The sequence below is a fragment of the Psammomys obesus genome, unplaced genomic scaffold, assembly GCF_907164565.1.
Source record: "Psammomys obesus unplaced genomic scaffold, mPsaObe1.curated_primary_1811, whole genome shotgun sequence".
Classification (NCBI taxonomy): domain Eukaryota; kingdom Metazoa; phylum Chordata; class Mammalia; order Rodentia; family Muridae; genus Psammomys; species Psammomys obesus.
Window position 1 is genome coordinate 29,261,680 of NW_026596073.1, and position 25,645 is coordinate 29,287,324.

Here is a 25,645-nt window from a genome sequence, read left to right on the forward strand (position 1 = left end):
ATTAGTATGCATTTAAGTTTTATTAAAACTTGATCTTCCAGGTAAGTGGCATGCCAATGGAAGAAATAATCTATGTGACATGGACTGAATTGTTCCTTCCTTCTAGAGAGTGCAAGAAATGGTAACTGTGAGTCCCAGAATATATTCTTAATACCCCTTGAAGCCATTCATATCACTAACTGCTGGAACCTTTGTCCACTTATCATTAGTTGCAACCCGTTTGTTCTCAGGACTCCTTGGTGGGCAGTGATGATATGGCACAGGGCCAGTATTTCCTTTTGGGTTAAGTAGTCTGCAAGGTGCATGAACATCAGAAGTAAACTAGAGCCAATGCCTGAAAATATTGGACTGTAATGTGAAATCAAGATTCCTGAATCAATTCGTTCCCAGTCACTGCGAATGCTGGGGTGCTTTAGCATGTGCTCTGATGAATACTGAAGATTATATGGAGTGATGGCACATCGGAAAAGCTGTATCCAGGGCATTTTAGTTGGCAAATTTCTATACGTGCATTAATCCCATCTCCAATTGCATAGTGAGGCAATGATAGTGATGGCAGGTCTCATTCCTTATCCGTAGTGAGAAAAATGCGATACAGTTCTTCACCGTTAAAGTGAGTGCAGTTAGTTTTGTATTTAATTTCTTAGCGTATTTAGAATGAAAGCCTTATTATGTCAGTGTTTTAAGTAAACTATTGCTGTGGAATGAAGAATATCATTTTGTTCTTTTTTTTTCTTTTCTTTATTAGCATAGTTTCACTGTGTGTAGTAGTGAGTTTCAAAAATACACTTTCATCAGTATATACCATGCATGTTGACCATATTTAACCCCAGCCAACACTGTCATTTTCTGTCTTTATCTTTATCGTTTAGGCTAGGCTAATCCCTCCCTTTTCCCAAATGATCTGTCACTTTCATAGCATTCATATACACCACACAAATATATAATTTTGTTCTTCTTTGCAGCATAATAAAATTCCACTGTGTTTACAAACCAATTTTTCTTTATCCACTCCTCTGTTGAATAATGCCACAATAAATATGGCTGTGCAAGCATCTGTGTAGTATGCCGACTTAGATTTGAAGAGTTACTCTTATCCTAACAACTGTTAAGCACACATATTTATGATTTATTGAACAGTATGAGCCATGTAGCCTTGTGTAGCACCTTGTGCCAGGAATTCAAGCATTTGGGAGGATAAGGCAGGAGACTCATCAGAATTCCAGGCTTACTCAGTCTATATATTGAGTTCTAGGTTTAGCTATCTGGCTGCAGCATTAGACCCTGTCCACGCAAGCAAGCAAGCAAGCAAGCAAGCAAACAGAATAAGCCAACCAGAGCAAAGAGGAAGAGAGAAAGAGAAAGAGAGAGAGAAGGCTAAACCAGCCCAGGTAACTGAGAATAAAGTCCAGCAGTAGGGGGATATTCTAATATATATATATACCAGTACGTCACAAGTGAGAGTTCATGGCAGTATTTTCAGTAACAGCCAGTGTGGGTGGTTTGAGTGAGAATGGCTCACATATTTAAGAGGCTGGTCCCCAGTTGTCAGAACTATTTGGAAAAAATTAGGAGAAATGCTATTCCCAGTCTCTTCCCCATCTCCCTCTTTCTCTCTCCCCCCCTCAATGCCTTCTGCTTATGGATAAAGATGTTAAGTTCTCAACTACTATTTCAGTGCCAAGTCTGCTGCTATGCTCCCACCAGGATGGTCATGGACTCACCCTCTGAAACTGTGAGCCCCGATAAAGTTTTCTTTTTAGTAAATTGCCTTAGTCATAGTGTTTTTTCATGGTAAAAAAGAAGTAACTAACATAGCCGTCAGGCAGAACCTTGATGTCTGTCAGGCGAGAATGGGTAATTGGAACAGATGCACAGTTATCGGAAGGGAAACGTGCTCACACTTGATATAACACATCACAGTATGTTAAGAGAAAAAAGCCACAGAAAAAGGACTCCGTATCTCGGGGCTCCATTTGCCAGAACAAAGAAATGAAAGAGACAAGGAACAGGTTGGTGGGTTTCTAGCACAGAAGAAGAGGGAGGGACTGGTCACTGAGCGTTCCCCAGATAAGAGTTTATGGTTTCTTTTCCGAGTCATGACATTGTTCTAAAATTGCCTGTGGTGGTGGAAGTGGTTGTGAAACATGCTTGAGCACATTATCAAACAGTGGGATTCTATACATTAAATGTATAACCTATATGATATGTCTGTGCTATCTAAATAAAGTTGCTTTTTTAAACTCCAGTGACAGAATCTAGATAATTTTCTTTTGTATTTACTTTGGATATAAGTACTACACTTGTTCCTAATATTTCTGTGCTTTAAAAAGTGTAAAAGTACCTTTTATTTGCCATCTGACCCTAGCCTATCAGTTCTCAATAGGACTGGCTGCATTGTCTTCCTATGTGGCCTGGCAAGGCTGCCTGCCACCTCAGGGGGAGGTGATCAAAGAGCCAGCCATTGAGTTCAACAGAGACAGTCCCTGTTCCCCTTACTGGGAACTTGGAGACTGAGCTGCCATGGGCTACATCTGAGCAGGGGTTCTCAGTTATCTCCATGAATGGTCCTTGGTTGGAGTAGCAGTCTCAGAAAAGACCCCTGGGCCCAGATTTTTTTATTCTGTTGCTCTCCTTTGTGGAGCTCCTGTCCTCTCCAGGTCTTTTTTGAATTATGGCTGAATGATTTAATGCAACTGTTCTGGCTCAAAACTCATGTTCAAGATTACTAATTCAAACTGTCTTCTATCAGCTTCTGACTGAATTGTTCTGCTTGGCCTCAAATTAACTCTAGCAATCTGTTCTAATCTTCTGGTTCCTCATTCTCTCCCTCTTTCTCTCTTCACCTGTGTCTGTCTTTTTCTCTCTTTGTAACCTGTCTCTGTAAAATTGTCCCAGTAAAACTGCCCCTTCTCCCTTTTTTCTCTGTGCCGCTCTTTTAAATTCCTGTCTGTCTTGTGAGAGTTGCTCGTATCCTATCCTGTCGAATTTTTCTCTGATTAGTCAGTGTCTCTGCCTCTCTATTAGACATCACCTTTAAACATGGGTGTTTTCTTCTTCAAACTAACTTTACCTTCATTGTTTGGGGTCAAAGGTGTGTACTAAGGACACATCCGTATACAAGCCAGAGGGATTAAAGGTGTGGGCTAAGGGCATGTCTCTATTCTAGTCATGTTGCTGAATTAAAATCCCTCTACAAAAATATGTCCAAAATGAGAAAGAAATGCCTCATCTTTCAAACTCTTTAAATATTTTCTGAGAAAAATGGAATAGCCTTTCTATAGAGTCACCTTGAAATATATACATACACATATATATTTCATATACATATATTTCAAGATAAATATATACTAATATATATACTATAATATATAGTATATATAATATATACTAGTATATATTATATATAGGATATGTACTATATATTATAATATATACTATATATATATATTATATATATGTATATATATAGTAAATATGTTCAGTTCTGAGGTCAGCAATATGCCTCACTGAGAGAGCATGTGTACAGCATGTGTGAAGGCCTGGACTCTAGCCACAGCACTAAGAAATCATAGCACAGAAGCAAAAGCCTTCGTTCTGGACGAGACTAAGCAATAAAGCAGTTCTGTGTCTACAGGAGAACTCATCATTGTTGTCAAAAGCTCTTTGTACTGAAATAAAGAATTGGAGCAAACTGTTTCTCTTCTGGAAAGGGAAGGAGTGACATCTTAAATACGATCTCTGCTTGTTGTGCTTTTCCTCTTTACCAAATGTTGGAACGAATAAGCTAATCTCTCCATTAACAGATCAAGAGGGCAAAGTCACAGTCAGAAAGCAGATGGTACTTTGTTACTAGCAAGGCTTCTGTGACCACAGAAAGATGAATTCTCATGGGAAATACCAAAAATCTTTCTTCAGATGAGGCCACTGTCAAGTCATTGCTCTGTGCTGTCTGAAACCGGACTTGAGTGAGCATTTGGATAAGGCCACTGAGAATGCCATCACTGTGCTGTAACAAATGGACTTGAGTTAACAGTACTTTATCCAGGTTGCTTAAAAAAAACCCAAAACAACCTATTCCCACATTAAAGTATGTACATTAAGTATATCCACATAGGGTTTTTTAAAAATACTGTGTACTTTTCATGAATCCTGTAAGTCTCATTAAAACACCATGTATACATACAAATACTTATATAGAGATTTGAAAGTGACTAAAGAAAATACCTGAGAACTAATTTTTTCTTGTGCCATTTCTAGTTCCTTTTGTTTGTGAAGGTGCTTTGCCAGAATCTCATCCTGTAAGATTCTGGCATTCTGCTCTTGCAAAAGCTGCCTCTCAGTGACATGCCGTTCCTCTAAAACCTAGAGATACATTTAGAGACATTTTTATTCCTGTACCACATGGTAGGATAAGTGGGGAGAAGAAACAAACGTTGGAAAAATGTTCAAAAAGCATATAAAACCCATAATAATCTGACTCCCACATTAATTACTCAAAATTTAATTGGACAAATTATGGCTATCTTTTCAACAACAAAACCCAAAACTTGGTGCCAGGAATATACAGTGCTTGCATGAGGCCCTGGATTCCATTCTGAACATATGTAAAATTAGGAATTATGGCACATGCCTGTGAGTCAAGAATTTAAAAGGAAGAGGAAGGAAGATTAAAAGTTGTGGTGTTTGAATTGGTTTGGCCCCCATAGACTCATGTGTTTGAATGCTTGGCCCACAGGGAATGGCACTATTTTTTATCAATTAATTTATTTTTTTATTAATTACAATTTATTCACTTTGTATCCCAGCTGTAGCCCCTTCCCTCTGCCCCTCCCAACCCCACCTTCCCTCTCTCTTCTTCTTCCTTACCCCTCCCCCAGTCCACTGATAGGGGAGGTCCTCCTCCCCATCCATCTGACCCTAGCCTATCAGGTCTCATCAGGACCGGCTGCATTATTTTCCTCTGTGGCCTGGTAAGGCTGTTCCCCCCTCAGGGGGAGGTGATCAAGGAGCCAGTCACTGAGACAGCTAAGAGGTGTGGCCTTGTTGGAGGAAGTGTGTCACTGTGAAAATGGGCTTTGAGTCCTCCTATGCTCAGTCTCTACCCATGAAAAGACAGTCTCCTCCTGGCTGTCTTTGGGGCGCTCAGCTTCTCCAGCCCCATGTCTGCTTGCATACTGCCATGCTTCCCACCATTATGATATAACTAAAACTCTAAGCCAGCCCTAATTAAATGTTTTCCTTGGTTGGCCTGGTCTTTGGTGTCTCTTTGCAACAATGAAACTCTAAATAAGACAGGAGCTCAAGGTCATGTAAGGGCACATGGTGAGTTCAAGAATGGCAGTCTCAAGTAAGATACTTGAGGAGGACACTGGATGAAGAAAGGTGCAAGCTGAACTCAGAGAGGACCCAATGGAGGGCCTTGGCTTCTAGTACTTCATAAAATAGTCATCTAAGTCATGGATGAGTAGCATTGTTTTGTCATTCTTGATACCTTCTGGTGTTTGCTCCATGATTGTTGATGTGTGGGACTTTTCTGGGAATGGTGACACAGCTTTATGCAATGCTGTAGTAGACTCTGCTGTTCTTCTCCTTGCTCTTTCTGTCCCTCTGCTTCTGCAGGTGGATCTCAAAGAGCACTTTCATCCAGAATGTCATTGCAAACTCATGAACCAACTCCAAGAGCCTCCTGCTTCCTAAGAGTTCCCTCTGTCTTGGACTAACATTCCTCCCACTGCCCCCTCCCCCGCCTAGACTCTGCCCTCCTCAGCATGAAGCAGCTAATGCCATCATTGGCCCTTCTCTGCCAATAGTTGGTGTCAAGCTCTAAAGAGCAGAGAAATGAAGGAGGCTTGAAGGGACTAAATAGACAAAGGAAACAGAAGTATGCTCCCCAAGATGAAAGGAAGCCTCTTTTCATGGAAGATACTGTGAGGAGAAGCAGTGGTAAGGCATTGGAGAGGATATCAAGGTAAGACAAATGGGGAGGAGAAAGGGGCAGACTTAGAGACCCTACAGACTATCCAACCCAGTGTCTATTTTACAGATTCCCAGTGTTTAGACCCTTCTATCCCAAGGGGTTGATTTTTTTCTTTTTTGCTTTCCCCATTGCCTGATCATTTATTTTTCTTAGATGCTTGGTTTTTCATTAATTCCAGGAAATGAGCTTGCCAATTCCTTAGATGACTACCAGCGCTCTCATGAGACTGTTATTATTTATTGTCTTTTTTTTCCCCCCCAGAGCTGAGGACCAAACCCAGGGCCTTGCGCTTGCTAGGCAGCACCCTACCACTGAGCTAAATCCCCAACCCTGACGCTTTTATTATTTAAAACCTAGATGATATAGTTAGTCACGTACCATATAAGAACACACAGTGGTCCCGAAATGAGACAGGCGCTAACTGACCTTTGGTAGTGAGGGCAGGACTCATGGTGGATCAACAGTGATGAAATGTGTGACACCCTTCCTGATCAGATGAATAGGTCTTGGGTGGAGCCAAGACAGCATGCACAGGGTATATAGACTTCTTCTTATCTGGGCCCATGATGTACACACAAAAAAATGACTAATCCCTGTAGACCATACCTCAGGATCCATGGAATTCTCTCCATAAAACTCATAAGAGGCAAGGGCAACCCAAATGATCAGGGTAACAAGGGCATTTTTTTGGAGCCTATCCTACTCTTGTGAATTCATTTTCAATTTTTTTAAATGAATCTGTATTTCCTTATCTTCTTCTTGCCCGCATTCCTTTATTCTTTGCAAACATGAAACAATGAAATTGGAAGCTACTCAGGTGGCTTTGGACACAACTGAGTTGACATGACCTAGGTCTCCTTAGTAAGTCAAAAGAAATAACCAAGAAAGTCTTCATTCCATTCAAGGAAGCCATAAGAATAAGATTACATTGCCTGTGAGTTAGATGTGCTGTGCTTATGTGAGTGCATGCTCATAATGATTGCAGGATCAACATGCCAAGCATATTTCTCAAATCATATTCTCACATGTAGGTAATGTGATTTTATATTTTTATATTCAATATATTTAAAGGGATAAACAATATTGATAAAATAAAAGCAAAATATAAATTTAAACGTATGACTAACTTACCTTGTTAAGATTATTTCTCACAGTCTTCAATTCCATATCTAGTTCTCTAACATAGATTTCAAGTTTTTGTTTCATTTTAACTTCTTTATTATATTGCTCCTCTTTTTCTTTTAGCTGCTCCTTAACTTTTTTATAAACCCAGTCAGCATTTTTTCTCTTCTCCTCTTCTTGTTTTAAAGCAAATCTATAGTTTAAAATGCTTATGTTAGGAATAAATTTTGTTAGAAAATGTTTGCTTGCCTGGTTCATAATACACTTATTATTCTAAAATTTCTATGTTCTGGAGTGTTTAACCCTCCTCTGAAGCACTCTTACTGTTGCCCCTTCTGATCTTTTCTGCCATTTTCAGACATCAAGACTAGTCAGGGAGAATGTCAAGTTACACACCAACAAAGGCAGATAACTGTCACCTTGATCCTACTTGTCATGAATATACACTGACATACACTTGAAATCTTAGAAAAGTTAAAGAAACCAGAGAGGAACCTAAATCAAGCATTCTGTCTTCTACAGCACAGTAAAAGAAGAAAGTGCTTTCTGTCTCTGTCTTTTCCCAACGCACAACCCAGAATATATGGCTCCTCTGAACAACTTTACATGGGTCATAAGAAGGACGGGCACTCTGGGACCAGCCAGTTGTTACTGGACTCCTCAGCAAATCTTCTGTGTGATGTAAACCATTGGATTTTATTTTACACAGAAGCAAGTGCCTTCTACACACACACACTATATCGATGAAGCGCATGTCCTGTTAAATCTCACCAAGAAGCTGGCTCTGGAGATGAATTTGGCCTTGTGAACTTCAGACACAAGCATGTTTGTCTCAGTCTGTTCTCCTAAATCCCTATCCGGGCTCAGGCTGTCCCCTGAGTCAGTGATGTGGTGAAAAAAAAGGAGAAAAACAAAATGGCCCTAGAGTAAAGGTCCTATGTCCTTCAGGACAACTAAGAAGTAATCATTCCCAACAGAGATTACTATTATTTACCTCAAAAGGATGTCTATAGCAGAAACTAATGTTCTATTTTAAATAGTAGCAATTCATTATGGTTTTGTCACAGCAACAAAAAAGTAAGTGATACAGATGAATACAAGTATATAGTGAGAAACAACATTTAATTATTTAATTAAGTAAACCCACAGGATAGACAAAGTGGGGAAAAAAAAGACTACTGAGATCAACTCACAAGTCCCTCTGTACTGCCTATACCACCCCAACTCTATATCTAAGCCTACTCTATTCTGTTGAGTATCCTACTCTATCCTGGTGAGTATCACCCCCATACTTGTTTTGCACATTCTGCTAGATAAAACCCAGATCCTACAGTCAGTACCTTAATCATATCTGGTGGTCCATGCCTGGTAGTCATGACTTCTGGGCTTCTACAGCTTTCCCAATCGCACAGCCTGATCTAGTCCCACCACTTCCTCCTAAATGTTTCAGCCAACATCCAGGCTTCTGCCAAGATCCACCTTACCACCATCCGCCCACTGGATTCTTTGTGCAGCCTTCACAACCCCATTCCATATTCATACTACCCATGCCCTCCTCCAGGGTCCATCCTGGTGAGTACCTCTGACCTCGCAGCCACACTTTTCTATAACCTACTCGGACTTAGCCTTGGTTCCATGGCAAATGCATCAGCCTAGTCTGGCCTTTTCTGCCTTCACTGCAAAGGAGCTCTAGGCTTGGTCCAGTATCCTCTCTCCCTGTCTGCCATACAATAGGACTCTCCTAGGTCATAACCAACCTTCCCCCTCAAACCTATTCCCCCACCACATACTCCCAGCTTTGAATAAGAAGTACATCCTATGTACCAGCCAAGTCCGCTCTGCCCACCTGACTGCCACTTCCAATCTCTACAGCCAGCTGGCTCCAGTATCTTCCCTCTCCTTAACACTGCTCTACCCACACAAACTTAAAACTAACAAAGGAACTCTATATACCCAGATCTCACCTTAGGAATACCAACCATATGAAAGATCAAGACAGTATCTTCTCTCCAAAACCTCCTAGTCCTGTACAAATGCTTGCTGATGAGGATTACTTAGATGAACTCCAGGACCCAGAAATTAAAAGAACAATCATAAACCTCAGAGAATTCAAGAAGTTTAAAGAAAACACACACACACACACACAAAAACAGCTCAGTGAAATCAAAGAGAAAGAGCTTAAGGAGAATTAATGCCCTAGTGATGCCCAAGAAAATACAAGCATAAAACTGATAGAAATGATGAGAACAATCCAGGGCTTGAAAAAAAAAAGAATTAAATGAAGAGATATAAACAAAGATAAGGACTCAATCTGAAATGAAGATGAAATTGAAAAGCCTAATAACTCAACTAGAAAATTCAAAGGAAAGCCTTGCAAGTAGAATGAATCAAGCAGAACATAGCATATCATGTCTGGAAAATAAAGTAATAGAACTAGACAAAATTATCGGTGAACATGAAAACATTTAGAAGCACAGAAAAGGAACACAGAGGAAATGTAGGGCATCACTTTTAAAAACCTTTAAATTATAGGCATAGATGAGGGAGAAGAATCCCAAGTCAATGACATAGATCAGATCCTCAACAAGATCATAGAAGAAAATGTACCCAAACTAAAAAAAAGGCACACCTATACAAGTACAAGAAGCACATGGAACACCAAATAGACAAGACCAGAAAGAAAATTTCTACAGCATAGCATAGTTAAAACACTAACAAAGAAAGTGTATTGAAAAGTACAAGAGAAAAAATTCAAGTCACATATATATGAAATGCCATCAGAATAGCAGCTAATTTCTCAGTAAAAATGTTGAAAGCCAAAAGAGTCTGGAGCAACTTATACCAAGTCCTAAAAAACCAAGGACAGCAAACCTAGACTAATATAGTCATCAAAACTACCTACCATGACTATACAGGAAAGAGAAAAACTTTCCACAACATAAATAGCCTTTAAAATTTATATTCAACAAACCAAACCTAAAGAAATCACAGGAAACAGTATTTCAGGCTGATGAGAAGAATGAGCATAGAAAAGAGCTGAGAGAAACACAAAGCCATAATTACTAAAATTAAAAATACCACTGAGAACACAAAATTAACAACAGGACCACAGTTAACACACACATTTCAACAACTTGAAATATCAATGTCCTCAATTCTCCAATCAAAAGACACAGACTGAATGTGTGGATCAGGAAACAAAACCCACCTACCTGTTGCCCATAAGAAACATCTTTTTTTTTTTTTAAAAAAATAATGCTTCATTTTCTCTTTTTTATTATTATTCTATTAATTATAGTTTCTTCACTTTGTATCCCAGCTGTAGCCCCCTCCCTCTGCCCCTCCCAATCCCACCCTTCTTTTCCCTTCTCCACCCATGCCCTTCCTCTAATCCACTGGTAGGTGAGGTCCTCCTCCCCTTCCATTTGACCCTAGCCCATCAGTTCTCTTCAGGACTGGCTGCATTGTCTTCTTCTGTGGCCTGGTAAGGCTGCAAGAGATCAGCACCATCAAGGAGAAAGAAACTCCCTACGCTGCAATGGGACAATATGAATGATGCCCTGAGGGCAAAATCCCACTCTTTGGAGACTCCATCTTGTGAAGCCTCAAGCTCATCTAAAGACAGAACACCTAAGCGGAAGAGATTCCCTGATCCTTGAAAGCAACTGCCCAGGAAAGTGTTTTCCCAGAGTTATCACCCAAAAGCTGTTGTCCTAGGCAGGAAAATACTGCATCTCAAGCAGGGACAGCAGCATCCCTGTGATGCTGGTTTTCCAGACATGAAAGATAAAGAATTGAGGGGTTCATCAGGTCTAGAGAGCAGCTGAGGAATAAGGATTTTCTCAGAAACTGGGTCAGAAGCCATTAGTATGATATTTTGGCTTTATTCTGCCTAAGTTCTAAGCCAATAAAAGGGTATGGAAGAAGGAAGCTTTTGCTCTTTGCCTGCTTGCTCTATCCTTGCTAACAAGTTCATTCATACACTTGTAGGGGATTTCTACTTAAGATCTATTTCTAATCTGACTCTTTGAGGTAGCAAGGCATATCTCTAACCCAGTTCTTTAATCCAAATCTAACCGGGCACACCCTCTGCTGGAAGACTGTCTAAGGACAAGGAAGAAGAAGCTTTTGCTCTTTGCCCGTTTGCTCTCACCTTGCTAGCAACTTTGCTTCTATTAGAGCCCACATCTTCAGAATTCCAGCACTTATTCATTTTACTTGTATTTATTTTGTGTCTGTGCAGGCTCATGTGCTTTAGCATGTGTGTGGAATTCAGAGGACAATTCACATTAGTCCTCTTCTTCCTTGTGCAAGTTCCAGTCTAGGGATTGAAATCTCTACTTACTTCCTCAAACTGAAATCTAAATAACTGGACAGATAAAATTATAATAATTTAGATATCCAAGATAAATCTTTTCTAAAAAGAAAAGTAGCCACTCCTCATAAAAATATAAATACAAACTCAAACTGGATAAAAAAAAATTAAAATTAAAAGATTAAAAAATTTCAAATACCCTGAACAGCAAATAAAATATTTCTGTTGGACTTCTAACCTGGAGAAGCAGTTAAGGTACCTTTTGTGCCAAAGTGTACCTGGCTCCCAGGTTCTCCCAGCATCTCTTGGCCCCTACCTGATTCAAGGATGGCTGGCGTACCTTGTTCTCTACCTTAAAATCCCTAGCTTAGGAGCAGGCTTCCCCTTCCCCTTCACTATATATTCTAGACATTTGGGGTTCCCTCTCTCTCTTCTCTCACTCTCCACTCTCTTTCCGCATCTCCTTCTTCTCTTTTCTCTCTGAGCACATCTTTCTCTGCTTCTCTCACCTCCACCTGCATAGTGGCTGAAAACCTGCATTTACATACTTTAACTTGTCTTGCAAGTTAATGCTCAGATCATCACTTCAAGAATGTTTATCATATTATATATTATATTTTATAGATTATAAATAACTGTAGACACAAGAAAATATATAATTAGTCTAAATTAAATGTATTTTTTTAGTTTAAATTCCTGTTTCTCTCATCTGCCTTTACTTCTTAGGGACATACTTGTTCTTGATTTTAACTTTGGGTATGATACTTTTATTTTATGTCACGTATACATCTTATGTTAAATGCAGAAGATGAAGAAGAAAAACCAGTCAGAATCATGATGGCTAGATAATGTGAACCAGGGATTTTCTTTTTCAATGGCTTTACCAACTCTCCACCCCCCATTTTCTCTTGATTCAGCCTCATCTATAACAGATCCTAGTAATGAGCCTTCCTGGTAGAGTGGAACATAAAAGAATATTTGCCTCTTTTAGCACAAACTGTGCTATTGCCCAAAGACAAACTATGACCTGAATCCCCCTCCCAAAGCACCACATCTGACTGACTTATTAAAAAGTCTGTGATTGTGGAGAGCTGGAAGGTTGCAGACTCCAGTTGGCATAGGCTATCTTATGCTTCCTTAGCAGCCACCGATTATCCCTCTGTTTGTTTGAGCTAATGTCCCTGTGAGTATTAGGTAAGCTCCTTTTCAAAAGAAACCAGTAGATTTCGACCCAAAGCCTAAGAATGTTATCAGCTAGCATCTGTGGTCTATCATCGATACTTCTCTGCTTTACATAATCTGGCTACTTGGTGTCCCCACCAACGTATTTTTGAAATATCTTCATTTATGACTTTCTCTTTTCTTTTACTATTGAAAGTCCACACAATAATGACCACATTGGTATTTGGGCCATGGCTACTTACATTTGGCTCCAGAATCAACTATTATTTTCTTTAAGGTGATTGTTGATTCTGTGTCAATACCAAACTTTCATATTCAACAAGACTATGAAAGCTGCTGCTGCTTTTTCTTCTTTCCCATCTTCCTCTTCCTTCTCACCTTCTTTTCCCCTGTTCCTTCTCTTCCCCACCCTCTGCAATAATGTTTCCCTGTATATCTCAAGCTGCATTTGGTCTTGAATTTGAGATTCACTTTGCTCTGCTTCACAAGGGCTGGGATTACACACAGCACTACAACCCCCTGGGTAGTCATGGAGATAAAGCTGGACCTTACAGATGCTAGGCAAGGGCTCTATCAAAAAGCCATATCCTGTCACCCTCGGACATTTTAAATTGAGAGGTCATACCTTAGTTTGTACAGTTCTTGTTCCTGTTCTAGTCTTTCACATCCTGCTTCTGATAGCTTCTTCTGTAGTCCATTACCTTCACTTTCCATTGCTGCCAATTTTCTTCTAAGTACTTTGCACTGATTATTTTTAAGTTGTATTAGTCTTTTATATGAATGAACTGCATCTTGGATTTTTAATAGGCTATTAGAATCTGAATCAGGGAGAAATCAATATGGAATTAAAATTTGTGAGTATTTTTGTATATGAATGACTGTGCTTTGTCACATTCCTTCATTCTTATACTGAACACACACACACACACACACACACACACACACACACACGGGCATGAGAAAAGTCATCTTTACAGCCACATAGCACAATAAGATAACTATGCTTAACATTAACCAAATATTTCAAAATAGCTAATAGAGACAATTTCAATGTTCTGAGGGCAAATCAATGACAAACATGTGAGGTTATAGATATATAAAAACTATGTTTTGGCAATTGTACATTGTGCATATGTATTAGTCCCAGAAATAGAATATACTTTCCCAAGTTTTAGTTAGAATAAATACTTGTTTACAAAGCAAACATTGTTTTATCAAAATATCTAAAATGCAGATAAAACTTCTAAAAGATAGAAAGATCCACAAACATGATTATGCATATAGATATACACACATATATCACACATATAATGCACAAAGACATGAAAATATAAAATGTTACCCTTGAAAGTAAATGTAACCTATTGCTTAGTGGTTTGAAGATTTACTAAGAGGTTAATGCTTGACAGTCTAGTGATTAGCAGGGTCGCAAACTTTATTTTTAATTGACAAGCCGATTCTAAAATTCACAATTACATCAATGGCTACAGATTTAAGGCGTTTATTCAAAGGTTTATGTTTTTAATCTTTACCATCACACAATAGCAAACAGAAAATCAACCAACTAAAAAAAAAAACCATATGAAATGCAAAAGATCTAGAATATAAAAATTATCCTGAAAAATAGCAAGAACAGGGGTTGATCTAAATATAATAAATATATAGTGATTAAAACAGTGTTGATCTTAGCATAATGAAAGCCAAATAAGTAAGTTACGATCAAAAGAATCTACTGGAACAAGTTGAACATTTTTTAAAGCTACTTTGGTGGGCACAATGAGAGCGCTGGGGAGAAAGGATGGACTTTACAATATGTGGATCAAGAACGACTGGATATCCACAACCACAAAATGAACCTGGCACACATCTTATCTTACATATAAAAAAAAACTCAAAATGGACCTAAAACTATAAGACTTCTAGACAAAGACTGGGATAGATGCACATTTGTTAGGGATGGCCGCAAATCAAAATCCATAACTGAACAAAACAAACAAACAAAAAACTCTTGCTTTTCAAAATACATTACTAGGGCTGGAGAGATGGGTCAGCGGTTAAGAGCATTGACTGTCCTTCTAGAGGATGCAGGTTCAATTCCCAGCACCCACACAGAGGCTCACAATTGTAACTTCAAGATCTGACACCCTCACCCAGACATACATGCAGGCAAAACACCAATGCAATGCACAGAAAATAAGAATAAATAAATAATTAAAAATACAATATTAAGGTTGAGGATTTACCTTAGCGTTAGAATGCTTGCCTAGAACGTGTAGGGCCCTCAACTCATTCCCCAGCACAAAAGAAAAGACAGTACTTAAAAATGTCATCTTAAAAGAATACACAGACAACCCAGAACATGGATTGGGGAAAGTCCTATCAAACAGTGCAGCTGATAAAGGGATGCTATCTGCAACAGATATAACAAACCTAAAATCAAACAAATCAACAATCCTATTGTTAATTGGCAAAAGCATGGAGATGACAGTTTCTCAAAGAAAACATACAAATGATAACAAGCACGTGGAGAAATGCTGAACATTATTGCTGATGTATGTTGTATTCGTTACCGTCCATGGAAAAATTAAAAACAGCTGACCATAGCTAGGCTTGAGAAGAAAGGGAATGGGAGATGGTGCAAACATGGAAACAGTTTTGTGAGCTCTCAGTGATTACAAAGGGGGGAAGAAAAGAGTGCTGTAAGTGCTAGATGTGTTACTATCTTGCTATATTGACTAAACGCGTGTTTAACAGATATGTCAAAGCTTTTCAAATGGTACACTTCGCATAGGTACAGTTCATTGCATACAAAAAACACCTCAGTAAAACTACAGAAAACAAAAGGCTTACAAGAACAAACTTCTAAAGCAGAGGATGGACACACAGGCAGGCAGTATAAATGAAATTACAGAAACAGCTGTGTCTGAAGCAAGGCGTTAACATGATTGTATCTTAATTGTTAACGATATGTGATTGGGGTTATGAAGTAGACCATGGTCTCAAGAGACAGGTGGGGTTAGCAGAGAAACAATTCAAAGGCATCCCAAGTTGTTCCAGGTAGAGGCAAAGAGAGCCTGACCCAATCATGCTCAAGACTGTGGCTTTAAAAAGACAGGGTGTGCCACGCACACTGAGGAAAACACGATAGGAATAGTAACATTTCTGGCTAAGTGTGTATGATGCTCTTTCTCCTTACATGTAGAGCATGTTTGTGACACGGCACTAAGACACCTCGGTGCTCCCCAGCCACCACTGCTCCAGCACAGTGGCCTTACCTTTGCATCCCAGGCTAAGGCGGTCAATTAGCTTCAGAACAGCCTCGTAATTAGGGCAAGGAGACCGGCCGTGCTCTGAAGCTGTTTCAGACGACTGAGTTAAGTCGTTAAAATCTTCCATAGCCTGCTGGGTTCCTTCTTGACCTTTAAAATAAGTCACATTGGTTCAAAGTGTACTTTAATATTTTTACCACGTGCTATCGGTACAGAAAAGGCAAATGTTCATCCTCTTATGGAATAAGAAGCACAGCGATTTCTGAAAAGAACTGATGTTTTCATCAGAAGAAAACTACCCATGAGCCAATGTTCCTCAATTTTATTTTAAAAGTTAAATATCTTCACATAACAAGAGATTCTCTATTTTTACCTCATTTTTTAAAAGGTATCGTTTAGTATCACTGTATTAGTGTACATTAATAGTACAAAATGAAGGGGTTCATTATGACATTTCCATACATGCATGCATATATATATATATATATATATATATATATATATATATATATCTCCACTTTACATTATTTTAAGATTTCTTTATTCATGTATTTGAGTGCTCTGTTTTCATGCACACCAGAAGAGGGCATCAGATTTCATCACAGATGGATGTGAGCCACCATGTGGTTGCTGGGAATTGAACTCAGGACCTTTGGAAGAGCAGTCAAGTACTGTTAACCACCAAGCCATCTCTCCAACCCCACCCCCATGCTCTCTTGCCCTCTCTCCCTTTTCATCTTTGCCCTCCACATCACTGGAAGCTTCTCTTTATTTTAAAAATGCATCACTTTGCATTTTATATATTTTTAAAATTCTTTATTAATTACACTTTATTCACTTTGTATCCCCCCCTATGGTTCCCCCCTCCTCCCGTCCCAATCCCTCCCTTCCTCCACCCTCTGCATGTGTGCCCCTCCCCAAGTCCACTGATAGGGGAGGGCTTCTTTTCCTTCCTTCTGATCCTAGCCAATTAGGTCTCATCAGGAGGGCTGCATTGTCATCTTCTGTGACCTGGTAATGTTGCTTCCCCCTCAGGGGGAGGTAATTAAAGAGCAGGCCAATCGGTTCATGTCAGAGACAGTCCCTGTTCCTATTACTATGGAACCCACTTGGACACTGAATTTCCATGGGCTACATCTGTGCAGGGGTCTTAGGTTATCTCCATGCATGGTCCTTGGTTGGAGTATCAGTTTCAGCAAAGACCCCTGTGCTCAGATTTTTTTGGTTCTGTTGCTCTCCTTGTGGAGTTCCTGTCCTTTCCAGATCTTACTGTTTTCCACTTCTTTTCATAAGGTTCCCTACACTCTGCCCAAAGGTTGGCCATAAGTCTCAGCATCTGCTTTGATAGTCTGCAGAGCAGAGCCTTTCAGAGGTCCTCTGTGTCAGGCTCCTTGCTAAAATGCTCAATCCCTATCCAGAAAGGCATTTTATATTTTTAATGAAATATTATTTTGTTTATTTTATAGAAGCTTACACCATTGCCTTTACTGTTGCTCTTTGTCCCAGAACCATAAAATTCTTTTAAGACAAATATTACGTCTGCAAAATATAGAAGAATGAGTGTACTTGTCACTTTACATAAAATATTACATTTGCCATTTATCTTGTTCATAAAATTTACAAACTGTTTAAAAGTAATTTCATACAAGGGTAGTTTCATTATTTGCTCCATTGATGATGTTTAGAAACTATTGAAAACATTGCAATACCTGTAATGGGAAGAGCAACATTAAGGGGCAAAGGCTAGTATTACTAACAATGTAACAAATTTAGATCAAACTTTCAGTCAAAGCAAGGGGGAAACAACATTACTTTCACTATTCAATAGACTTACACCAGGTGTTTTGTTGTTATTGTCATTTTTTTCATAAAATAAGCTTTTATGAGAATTAAACTCAGTTTGGAAAATATTACTGAAATCCTTATGTGGGGGAAAACCTTTTCATAATTGATAGGAATTATCTTTCTTGGGACCTACTGTGATGGTTTGAATAGGAATGTAACTGTTTGAAAGCTTGGCTCACAGGGCGTGGCACTGTTGGTAGGTGTGGCCTTGTTGGAGGAAGAATGTCACCGTGGGGGGTGAACTTTGAGGACTCTTCTGTGCTTAAGCTACCCCTAATGTGGCACAGTCTCCTGCTGCCTGAAGATCAAGATGTAGATGTCACAGCTTCTTCTCCAGCACCACGTCTGCCTGCACGCTGCTTTGCTTCATGCTGTGATGATAATGAACTACACTCTGAACTCTAAGCCAGCCCCAAAGAAATGTTTTCCTTTATAAGAGTTGCTGTGGTCATGGTGTCTCTTCACAGACATAAAACCCTAAGATACTTACTATGTGATTACGTGTATTGTTCTAAGCACTGGGCATGTGTTGAATTCATTTCAGTCCTCACAGAATTGTTATACATTAGTTACCTTATGAAGAAATGAATTAGAAAAATTCCTGGGATCCTGGGCTAGCCAGATGGTTTAGCAGGTAAACGCAGTCACTCGCTTGATGCTAAGCCTGAGGACCTGAGTTCAATCCTCGGGACCCACAGGGTGGAAGGGGAGGCCTGACTCCACATATCATCCTCTGAGCTCCGTGCACGTAGCATGTAGCAAGCACGTGTGCCCCCATCAATCGATGTAATAAAATGAGAGAGAAAGCCCGAGTCACTTACCCAAGCCGCTCAGCAGATCGTGGCTAAAGGAGAATTTAAGCCCGCCCAGGAATTCTGACTCCACAGCATGCGTTTCACTATGTGCTGTGAATGAGGTACCTCCAACCGTGTTTGAGTCATATATTGACAAATTAATCCACATTCTCACTCCACATCTTGTTAAAACTTATGATTTCTGAATCTAATATTTGTGTGTGTGTGTTGGGCGGGCATGTTTTACCGATTTGTAGTGTCGGCGCCATGTCAGTGCTGAGGACCCAAAGCATGTTCCCTAGAAGAGCAACAGGTGCTCTTACCCGCCATGCCATCCTCTAACCCCCTTAATTATTTTTAATTTGACCTGTGTCTGTGAATGCCTGCGTGTAGGTCTGTGTACCATGTGCATGCTTGGTGGCCAAGATCATAAAAGGGCATCGGATGCACCGGAACCAGAGTCACGGGCAGCTGTGAGCTGACATGAGACTATAGGACCCAACCCCATTCCTGTCTTGCAGCCGTCTGCAGCAGCCGTACCACGTGCTCCTAACCGGTGCGCTCTCGGGACCTATGTTTTTAAGACAGAGTCTTTTGAACCGGGAGTGCATCCTTTGGCTGGTCTTAGTCCCGGGAACCCTCCTGCCTGTGCCTTCTAGTGCCAGGAGCACCGCCAACCCTGGCGGCTTTGTAAGGGTGTTGGGAACCAATCTCCTGGCTTTATGCCTGTTGGGCAAGCATCTTACCTACTGAGTAGTATCCTCACCTCCAAATCTTGAAAATACTTAAAAAAATAAAATAACGATAAGCATAGGTAATTTGTGGAAACTCCACCCCCCCCCCTTTTTTTTTTCCAAAAGAAATTCCTCCGTGGGCAGGTATTTAGCTATTTACTTATGTACCTACATTTACCGTGCAATCCGAGTTAGTGACACCGTTGGCACTTTGGATCTCGTGGTTTATGAATGGCTATACTTTACTTTTTTATTACACATGAATAAATTCCCCCCTTTCCCTGGAATCTAAACAATGGTTAAAACGATTCTCCTGGGTTGTAGAGTGACTTACAAAATCACAACTTTGAATTCATTTCAGCGCACTTGACAAGTTTTTCCAGAAACACAGAGCAGCCCAAACCTCACCTCTTCACCGAAAACACAAGAGCCCACAATGGCCTCTAGCTGTGTCCTCCTGCCAGGAGGGTTCAACCGTCCCGTGGTGGCCTCGTGGGGTTACGGCTAGGCGCAGAGGCCTCTGGGAGTCTTCGGCAACTGTGTCCTGTGGTCTTTGGTAGTTGCTTCAACCTGCGTTGCAATGATTTAATGTACCTTCAGGTCTTAGAAACACAAGAGAACACTTAACAGGAGAAAGCAAGAGAATCAGGTGTTCAAGGCTAGCCTCTCCGTGCTTACATGACGATCGTGAAGTTAACCTGAGCTACGTGAGAGGCTGTTCAAAGGCAGAAACAAGAAAACAGGAAAAAACAAAATACAAGGACAAAAGTAGTAAAAGATTAGGGCAGAAATTGATAAAATGGAGATGAATGAACAACATCAAAAGATCAGTGAAACAGATTTATTTCTTTGAGATAAACAAGATTGAGAAACCCTGTATTAAACAAACTAACCAAACAAGATAAAGAAGATCCATTAATAAAATTAGATATGAAACAGGTAACACCACAATAGTTACTTATGAAATCCAGAGGGTTTTCTTTTTCAACTTGACAGAGGCTGGAGTTCCTTGAGACAAGGGGACCACATCTGAGAAGACGCCTCCACAGGACAGGTTTGTAATCAGGCCTATGAGGCTTTTCTTAACCAGTGATTAATGCGGGTGGTCCCAGCCCACACGGTGTACTGCCACCCAAAGACCTTCGGTCCTGGATGCTTTAAGAAAGCAGGCTGAGCAAGCCAGTAAGCAGGTTCCTTATGGCTTCTGCATCAACTCCTGCCTATAGGTTCCTGCCTTAGCTTCCTGTCCTAGCTTCTCTAGGAGATGGACTACGAGGGGTAAGTTGGAATAAACCCTGTTCTCCCAACTTGCTTTTGGCCATGGCATTTTATCACAGCAATAGAAGCCCTGAGACATTTAATCTCTTTAAAATATACAAATATCTCAAAAACCCGGTCTCTATTTTTATGATACAAAATTTATTAGTGCTATATAGTACATTTTTCTTACATTAAATTTATTCCTAAATATTGTTCCTTATAATTAATTTAAACTTAAACATTTTTCATGTTTTCATCATTTCCCTTCCCCCAGTTTTTCCCAAATTCTCATCTTACCTACTCAATTTTATATTCTTTTTCTATTTAAAACAAAGAAACAAAGAAACACACACACACAGAATCCCACAAATATAGAAGTCAAAATAAGCAAACAAAAGACCAATAAGAAAAAAAAAGTCTGAACAAAGGTATATGAGACAAAATGTCTGCAAAATAGTACTGAGTTTATTTTGTGTCGGCCAACTACTCCTGAGCATAGGGCCTACCATGAAGTGTGATTAATATACTCAGTGAGACTTAGAGAAAACGGATTTTTCCCTTTACAGGTGAGTATCACTTGACTAGCAGCGGGGGCCTGTGTCTGCTTCTCCTCTCAGTGCTGGGACTCCACGTGACTTGAACCTGTGTAGGTTTTGTATGTGCTGCCACAGTCTTTGTGAGTTCATATATGTATCAGTCGTGTTGTGTCTGTAACACACTGTATTTTTAGAACCATCCATCTTCTGGCCTACAGACAATCTGATGGAGGCATTTTCTCAACTGAGGTTCCTCTTTTCAGACAACTCTAGCCTGTGTCAAATTTAAAAAGAAACTAATTAAAAACTAGTCATAACAAAAAGGAACACTACTAAATAAATTTTTGTAAAGCCAGCTTTACCTTGGTACTAATATTGAATAAGAGATTAACAATAACAAAAACAACTACACATCATTGTTCCCAATGAACAGAAATACATTTTTCAATATCTTCTTCCAAGGTCCACGTAATAATATGGAGTATGAAGTGGAGAGACTGTATGAGGATCAAGAAAAGTGCTATGAAATGCTGTTTTCTGGGAATGACATGGCTGTTGCAAGCATGAACACAAAGCAGTTGTGGCTGCCTTCTCAAGAAGGATTCACAAAATGAGGCTTCACCCCTTTCTGAGGAGCCTTTAATGTTAATGTTTGCTGGGGGAGGGGCAGCACTTTCTTCAGTGATGTAGCCACTGGCATTAAAGCTTTGTGCAACCAACCCTATTTATACTTAGTGAGGCATGCAAACACTCAGAAGACTTGAAAGTAGAAGAGAGAATAGAAAAGAAAAATTAAAGGGTCAGTGAGAGCTGTATAAGAGAGGGTAATTGAGAGTAAATAGTATCACAGTGTATCATATATACATGTATGAAATTGTCAAGGATAAATCAAACCAAGACAACTTAAGTATAAAATGTTCAAAAACTAAATTCAACAATGCATTAAAAAAAGCCATATACTATGACCAACTTGCATTCATTCCAGAGATACAATAATAGTTCAAAATACACAAATCAGCAGATGAAATACATATTTAGACTCGACTTCAAAGGTCGCCCAATCATTGGAAAAGCTATAGAAAATGACTTTGAAAAATATCAACATCTCTTTATAAGTCTTGAAGAAAATTGCAGCAGAAGAAACATACCTCAACATAATAAATGTTATATAGAGCAAACATTGTGTTAAGTGGGAAAATACTGGACTCATTTCCTCTAAAATCAGGAACAAGTAGAGATGTATTCTTTCAACTCTTATTCAATGTAGTGTTGACATTTTACCAAGAGTTGCGAGGCAAGAGAATGACATTAGAGACGGACAAACAGAAAAAGAAGTTAAATTACCTCTACTTGCATAAAATATGATATTATACTTAAAAATCCTAAGGAGTCCAACAGACAATTCTGAAGCCAGCTAAGCACGTTCATCAAGATAGCAGGGTACAGAGCTAAAGGGAGAAAGCCTTTTCATTTATTGAAAATTCCATACAATATATTTTGATCACAGTCTTTCTCCTCTTCCAACTCCTCCCAGATCCCCCCTACTACCCTACACACCCAATTTCGTGTTTTTTTCTCTCTTAAAGCCAACACAAAACCTCAAATAACCCCACGAAACCATGCAGTCTAATTTGTGTGGGCCACCTCCTCCTGAGTGAGCACGGAATCTGTCCTGGAGTGTGGATGGCAGGCCTTTGAACGCCTTTGAAGAAAGCTGATTTTTCCTCTCACAGCAGGTACCAATTGCAAATAGCTTCTTTGTGCCCACTTCTCTCTGGGTGAGTGCTGTGCTTTTGGCTGGCATAAGCTTGCTCGGGTCTTGTGCATGCCGTCTCAAATTATGTGCATTCATGTGTGCATCAGTCCTCGGAGTTTACCACCTCTGTTCTCACAGTCTTGCGCTTACAGCCTCACACATAGATCCCTGAGCCTTGAGCAGAGGGGTTCGATAAAGACATTGCATTTAGGGCTGAGAGCTCTAAAATCTCTCACTCGCTACATGATGTCTCATTGTGCGTCTCTTTGTTTATTACCGTCTCTGGGAGCCGCTTTTCTGGTGAGAGGTGATACACTGATCCATAGATATAGAAATGTCATTTAGTAGTTTTACTGGTATGCTCATTTAGCTGTATAACAGTAGGTTTTCCCCTCTAGGGCCCATGACTTATGTAATCTCGGGTTCTTGGTTTCATTCACAGTGTCAGATATGGGTTCCCTATAATAAAGCAGGACTTAAATACAATTTTAAAAACTGGTTAATTCCATAATATTTATGTCAGTATTGTATCAGTGGGTATATCTTGCAGGTAGGTCATTATTGTAGTTATAGGTCTGTGGGCTACTAGGGAGTGCCTGCTGGGCCTGGGCTAAAGCAACGAGCTGGGGTGGAAGGTGAGGAGGGAAGGTCTTTGGAATCCACAGGAGCAAAGGATGAGACTGTGGATTAGATTGTAGGAGAGGAGAGAGTGGTGACGGTCTTGAGTGAGCATGTTTCCCTGGCCTGCTCAGCTGGTGTGTTCCCAGGGAATGCTAATAGTGCTGGAGGCCGGGGTAATAGAACAAGTCTTGGAAAGGAAGATTTTTGTGATCTGTCTGGGATAGTGTCAAAGAGAAAAGGGAGACCCATTTCAGCTCCAAAGCTTGGGAAGACACTAAAATAAAACCATATCTTTTGTTCCTAAATTTTATTTATGAATTAATACAAAACTTTCCAGACCAATGTGTCTTAATCCTCTTCCTCGTCGTCCTCCTCCTCTTCATCCTGGCTAATCTGGACGTAAGGAAATTCATTACTCTCCTTGCTGTTGGCAGTAACATGCAACCAGTCTTCTAGATTGTTCTTCCTCAATTTTTTTTTTTTTTTTTTTTTTTGCTAAGAAATTTCGAATACCTTTTGGAGAAAGGTACCTCAGAAGTGAAAGTAATCTTGCCCTTTCTCTGTTTGATGGTCACAACCCCTCTGCCAAAATGTCCAGCTTTCCCATTCAGTTTCATTCCCTCCTGGAGGAACTGCTCAAAATTGGCAGTATCCATGATTCTATTTTCTACAGTATGGGTGCAATCAAGGGTAAACTTCAGAACCTGCTTCTTTTTTGCCACCTTTTCCCCACAAGCTTTTTCATGGGTGCCACAGTGGCAGAGGAGAGAGAAAAGGAGCCTAAATAAAAATATTTTAACTAGCTATTATATACTAGTAAAATATAGATCTATAGGAACAGTTTTTAAAGGAACCCTAGCAATAAGCATAACCTCAAAGGTTAAAATAACCCCATAACCAGAACCCCTAACCCTCAGCTAACCTTAACCCCCTAACCCATTGGTCTTAGGGTGACCATTACTGTGATTAAACGCCATGACCAAAAGCAACTTGGGAAGGAAGAGGCTATTTTGTTTACACTTTCACATCACAGTCAATCATCAACTGAAGTCAAGTAACTCAAGCAGGAACCTGGAGGTGGGAGCTGATGCAAAAGCCACAAGAATATTGCTTACTTGCCTGTTCCACATGCCTTGCAGAGCCTGCTATCTTACACAACTCAGAACCACCAGTACAGGGGTGGGACCACCCACAGTGGGCTGAGCCCTCCCTCATCTATCACTAATTAAGAAAATGCCCTACAGGCTTCCCTACAGCCTGATCTTATAAACGCATCTCACTATCCTCTTTTTTTTTTTTTTTTAAAGATTTACTTACTTATTCTGTATAGTGTTCTGCCTGCATGCCAGAAGAGAGCACCAGGTATCAGTATAGATGATTGTGGGCCACCATGTGGTTAACGGGAATTGAACTCAGGACCATTTGGAAGAGCAGCCAGTGCTCTTTTATTATTGTGCTCTTTTATCATCATCATCATCATCATCATCATCATTATTAGTTACATTTTATTAACTCTGTATCCCAGCTGTATCCCGCTCCCCCATTCCCTCCCAATACCACCCTCTCTCCCTACCCCTTTCCAAGTCCACTGATTGGGGAGGACCTCCTCCCTTTTCATCTGACCCTGTTTTATCAGGCATCTTCACGACTGGCTGCAAAGTCCTCCTCTGTGGCCCAGCAGGACTGCTCCTCCCTTGGGAGGTGGGGAGGTCAAAGAGCCAGTCATTGAATTCATGTCAGAAATAGTCCCTGTTCCCCTTCCTATGGGAAACCAATTGGTTACTGAGCTACAACGGGCTACATCTGAGCAGAGGTTCTAGGTTATATTCATAAATTTCCTTGGTGGAGTGTCAGTCTCAGAAAAGACCCTTGTGCCCAGATATATTTGGTCCTTGTGGAGCTCCTATCCTTTCCATGTCATACTAACTCCCCCTTTTTTCATATGATTCCCTGCACTCTGCAGAAGGTTTGGTTGTGAGTCTTAGTATCTGCTTTGATACACTGCTAGGTAGAGTCTTTAGAGGCCCTCTGTGTTGGGATCAGTAAGCAGGCACTTCTACGGCCAGCTCCAAGGAACCTGACAGACCAGTTATCAGGCATTCGTGAAGACACCCAGACCACCTGCTGACCACCTGGAACTACCTGTGCATGCCCTAGATCACCCTATAAGAGAACTGGAGCCCTCTCCCTCTCTCTCTTCCTTACTCTCTTACTCTTTCTCTCCTCCTCTC

The 25,645-nt window shown here is 40.1% G+C and overlaps 1 protein-coding gene and 1 pseudogene across 1 annotated transcript in view; both read right to left on the minus strand.

Moving 5' to 3' along the window:
• LOC129690518 (ankyrin repeat domain-containing protein 26-like) overlaps positions 1–19,713 on the minus strand; it is a 47,382-nt gene extending 27,669 nt beyond the window's left edge. The window contains exons 1-5 of the mRNA XM_055626219.1: positions 19,650–19,713; positions 15,875–16,018; positions 13,225–13,417; positions 7,112–7,295; positions 4,228–4,365 (exon numbers count right to left, since the gene is read on the minus strand). Coding sequence (XP_055482194.1) covers positions 4,228–4,365; positions 7,112–7,295; positions 13,225–13,417; positions 15,875–15,995 — 636 coding nt within the window. The 5' untranslated portion in view covers positions 15,996–16,018; positions 19,650–19,713. The remainder of the gene's footprint in view (positions 1–4,227; positions 4,366–7,111; positions 7,296–13,224; positions 13,418–15,874; positions 16,019–19,649) is intronic.
• Positions 19,714–23,762: 4,049 nt separating this feature from the next.
• Positions 23,763–24,391, minus strand: LOC129690519 (60S ribosomal protein L22-like; annotated as a pseudogene).
• Positions 24,392–25,645: the final 1,254 nt, after the last annotated feature.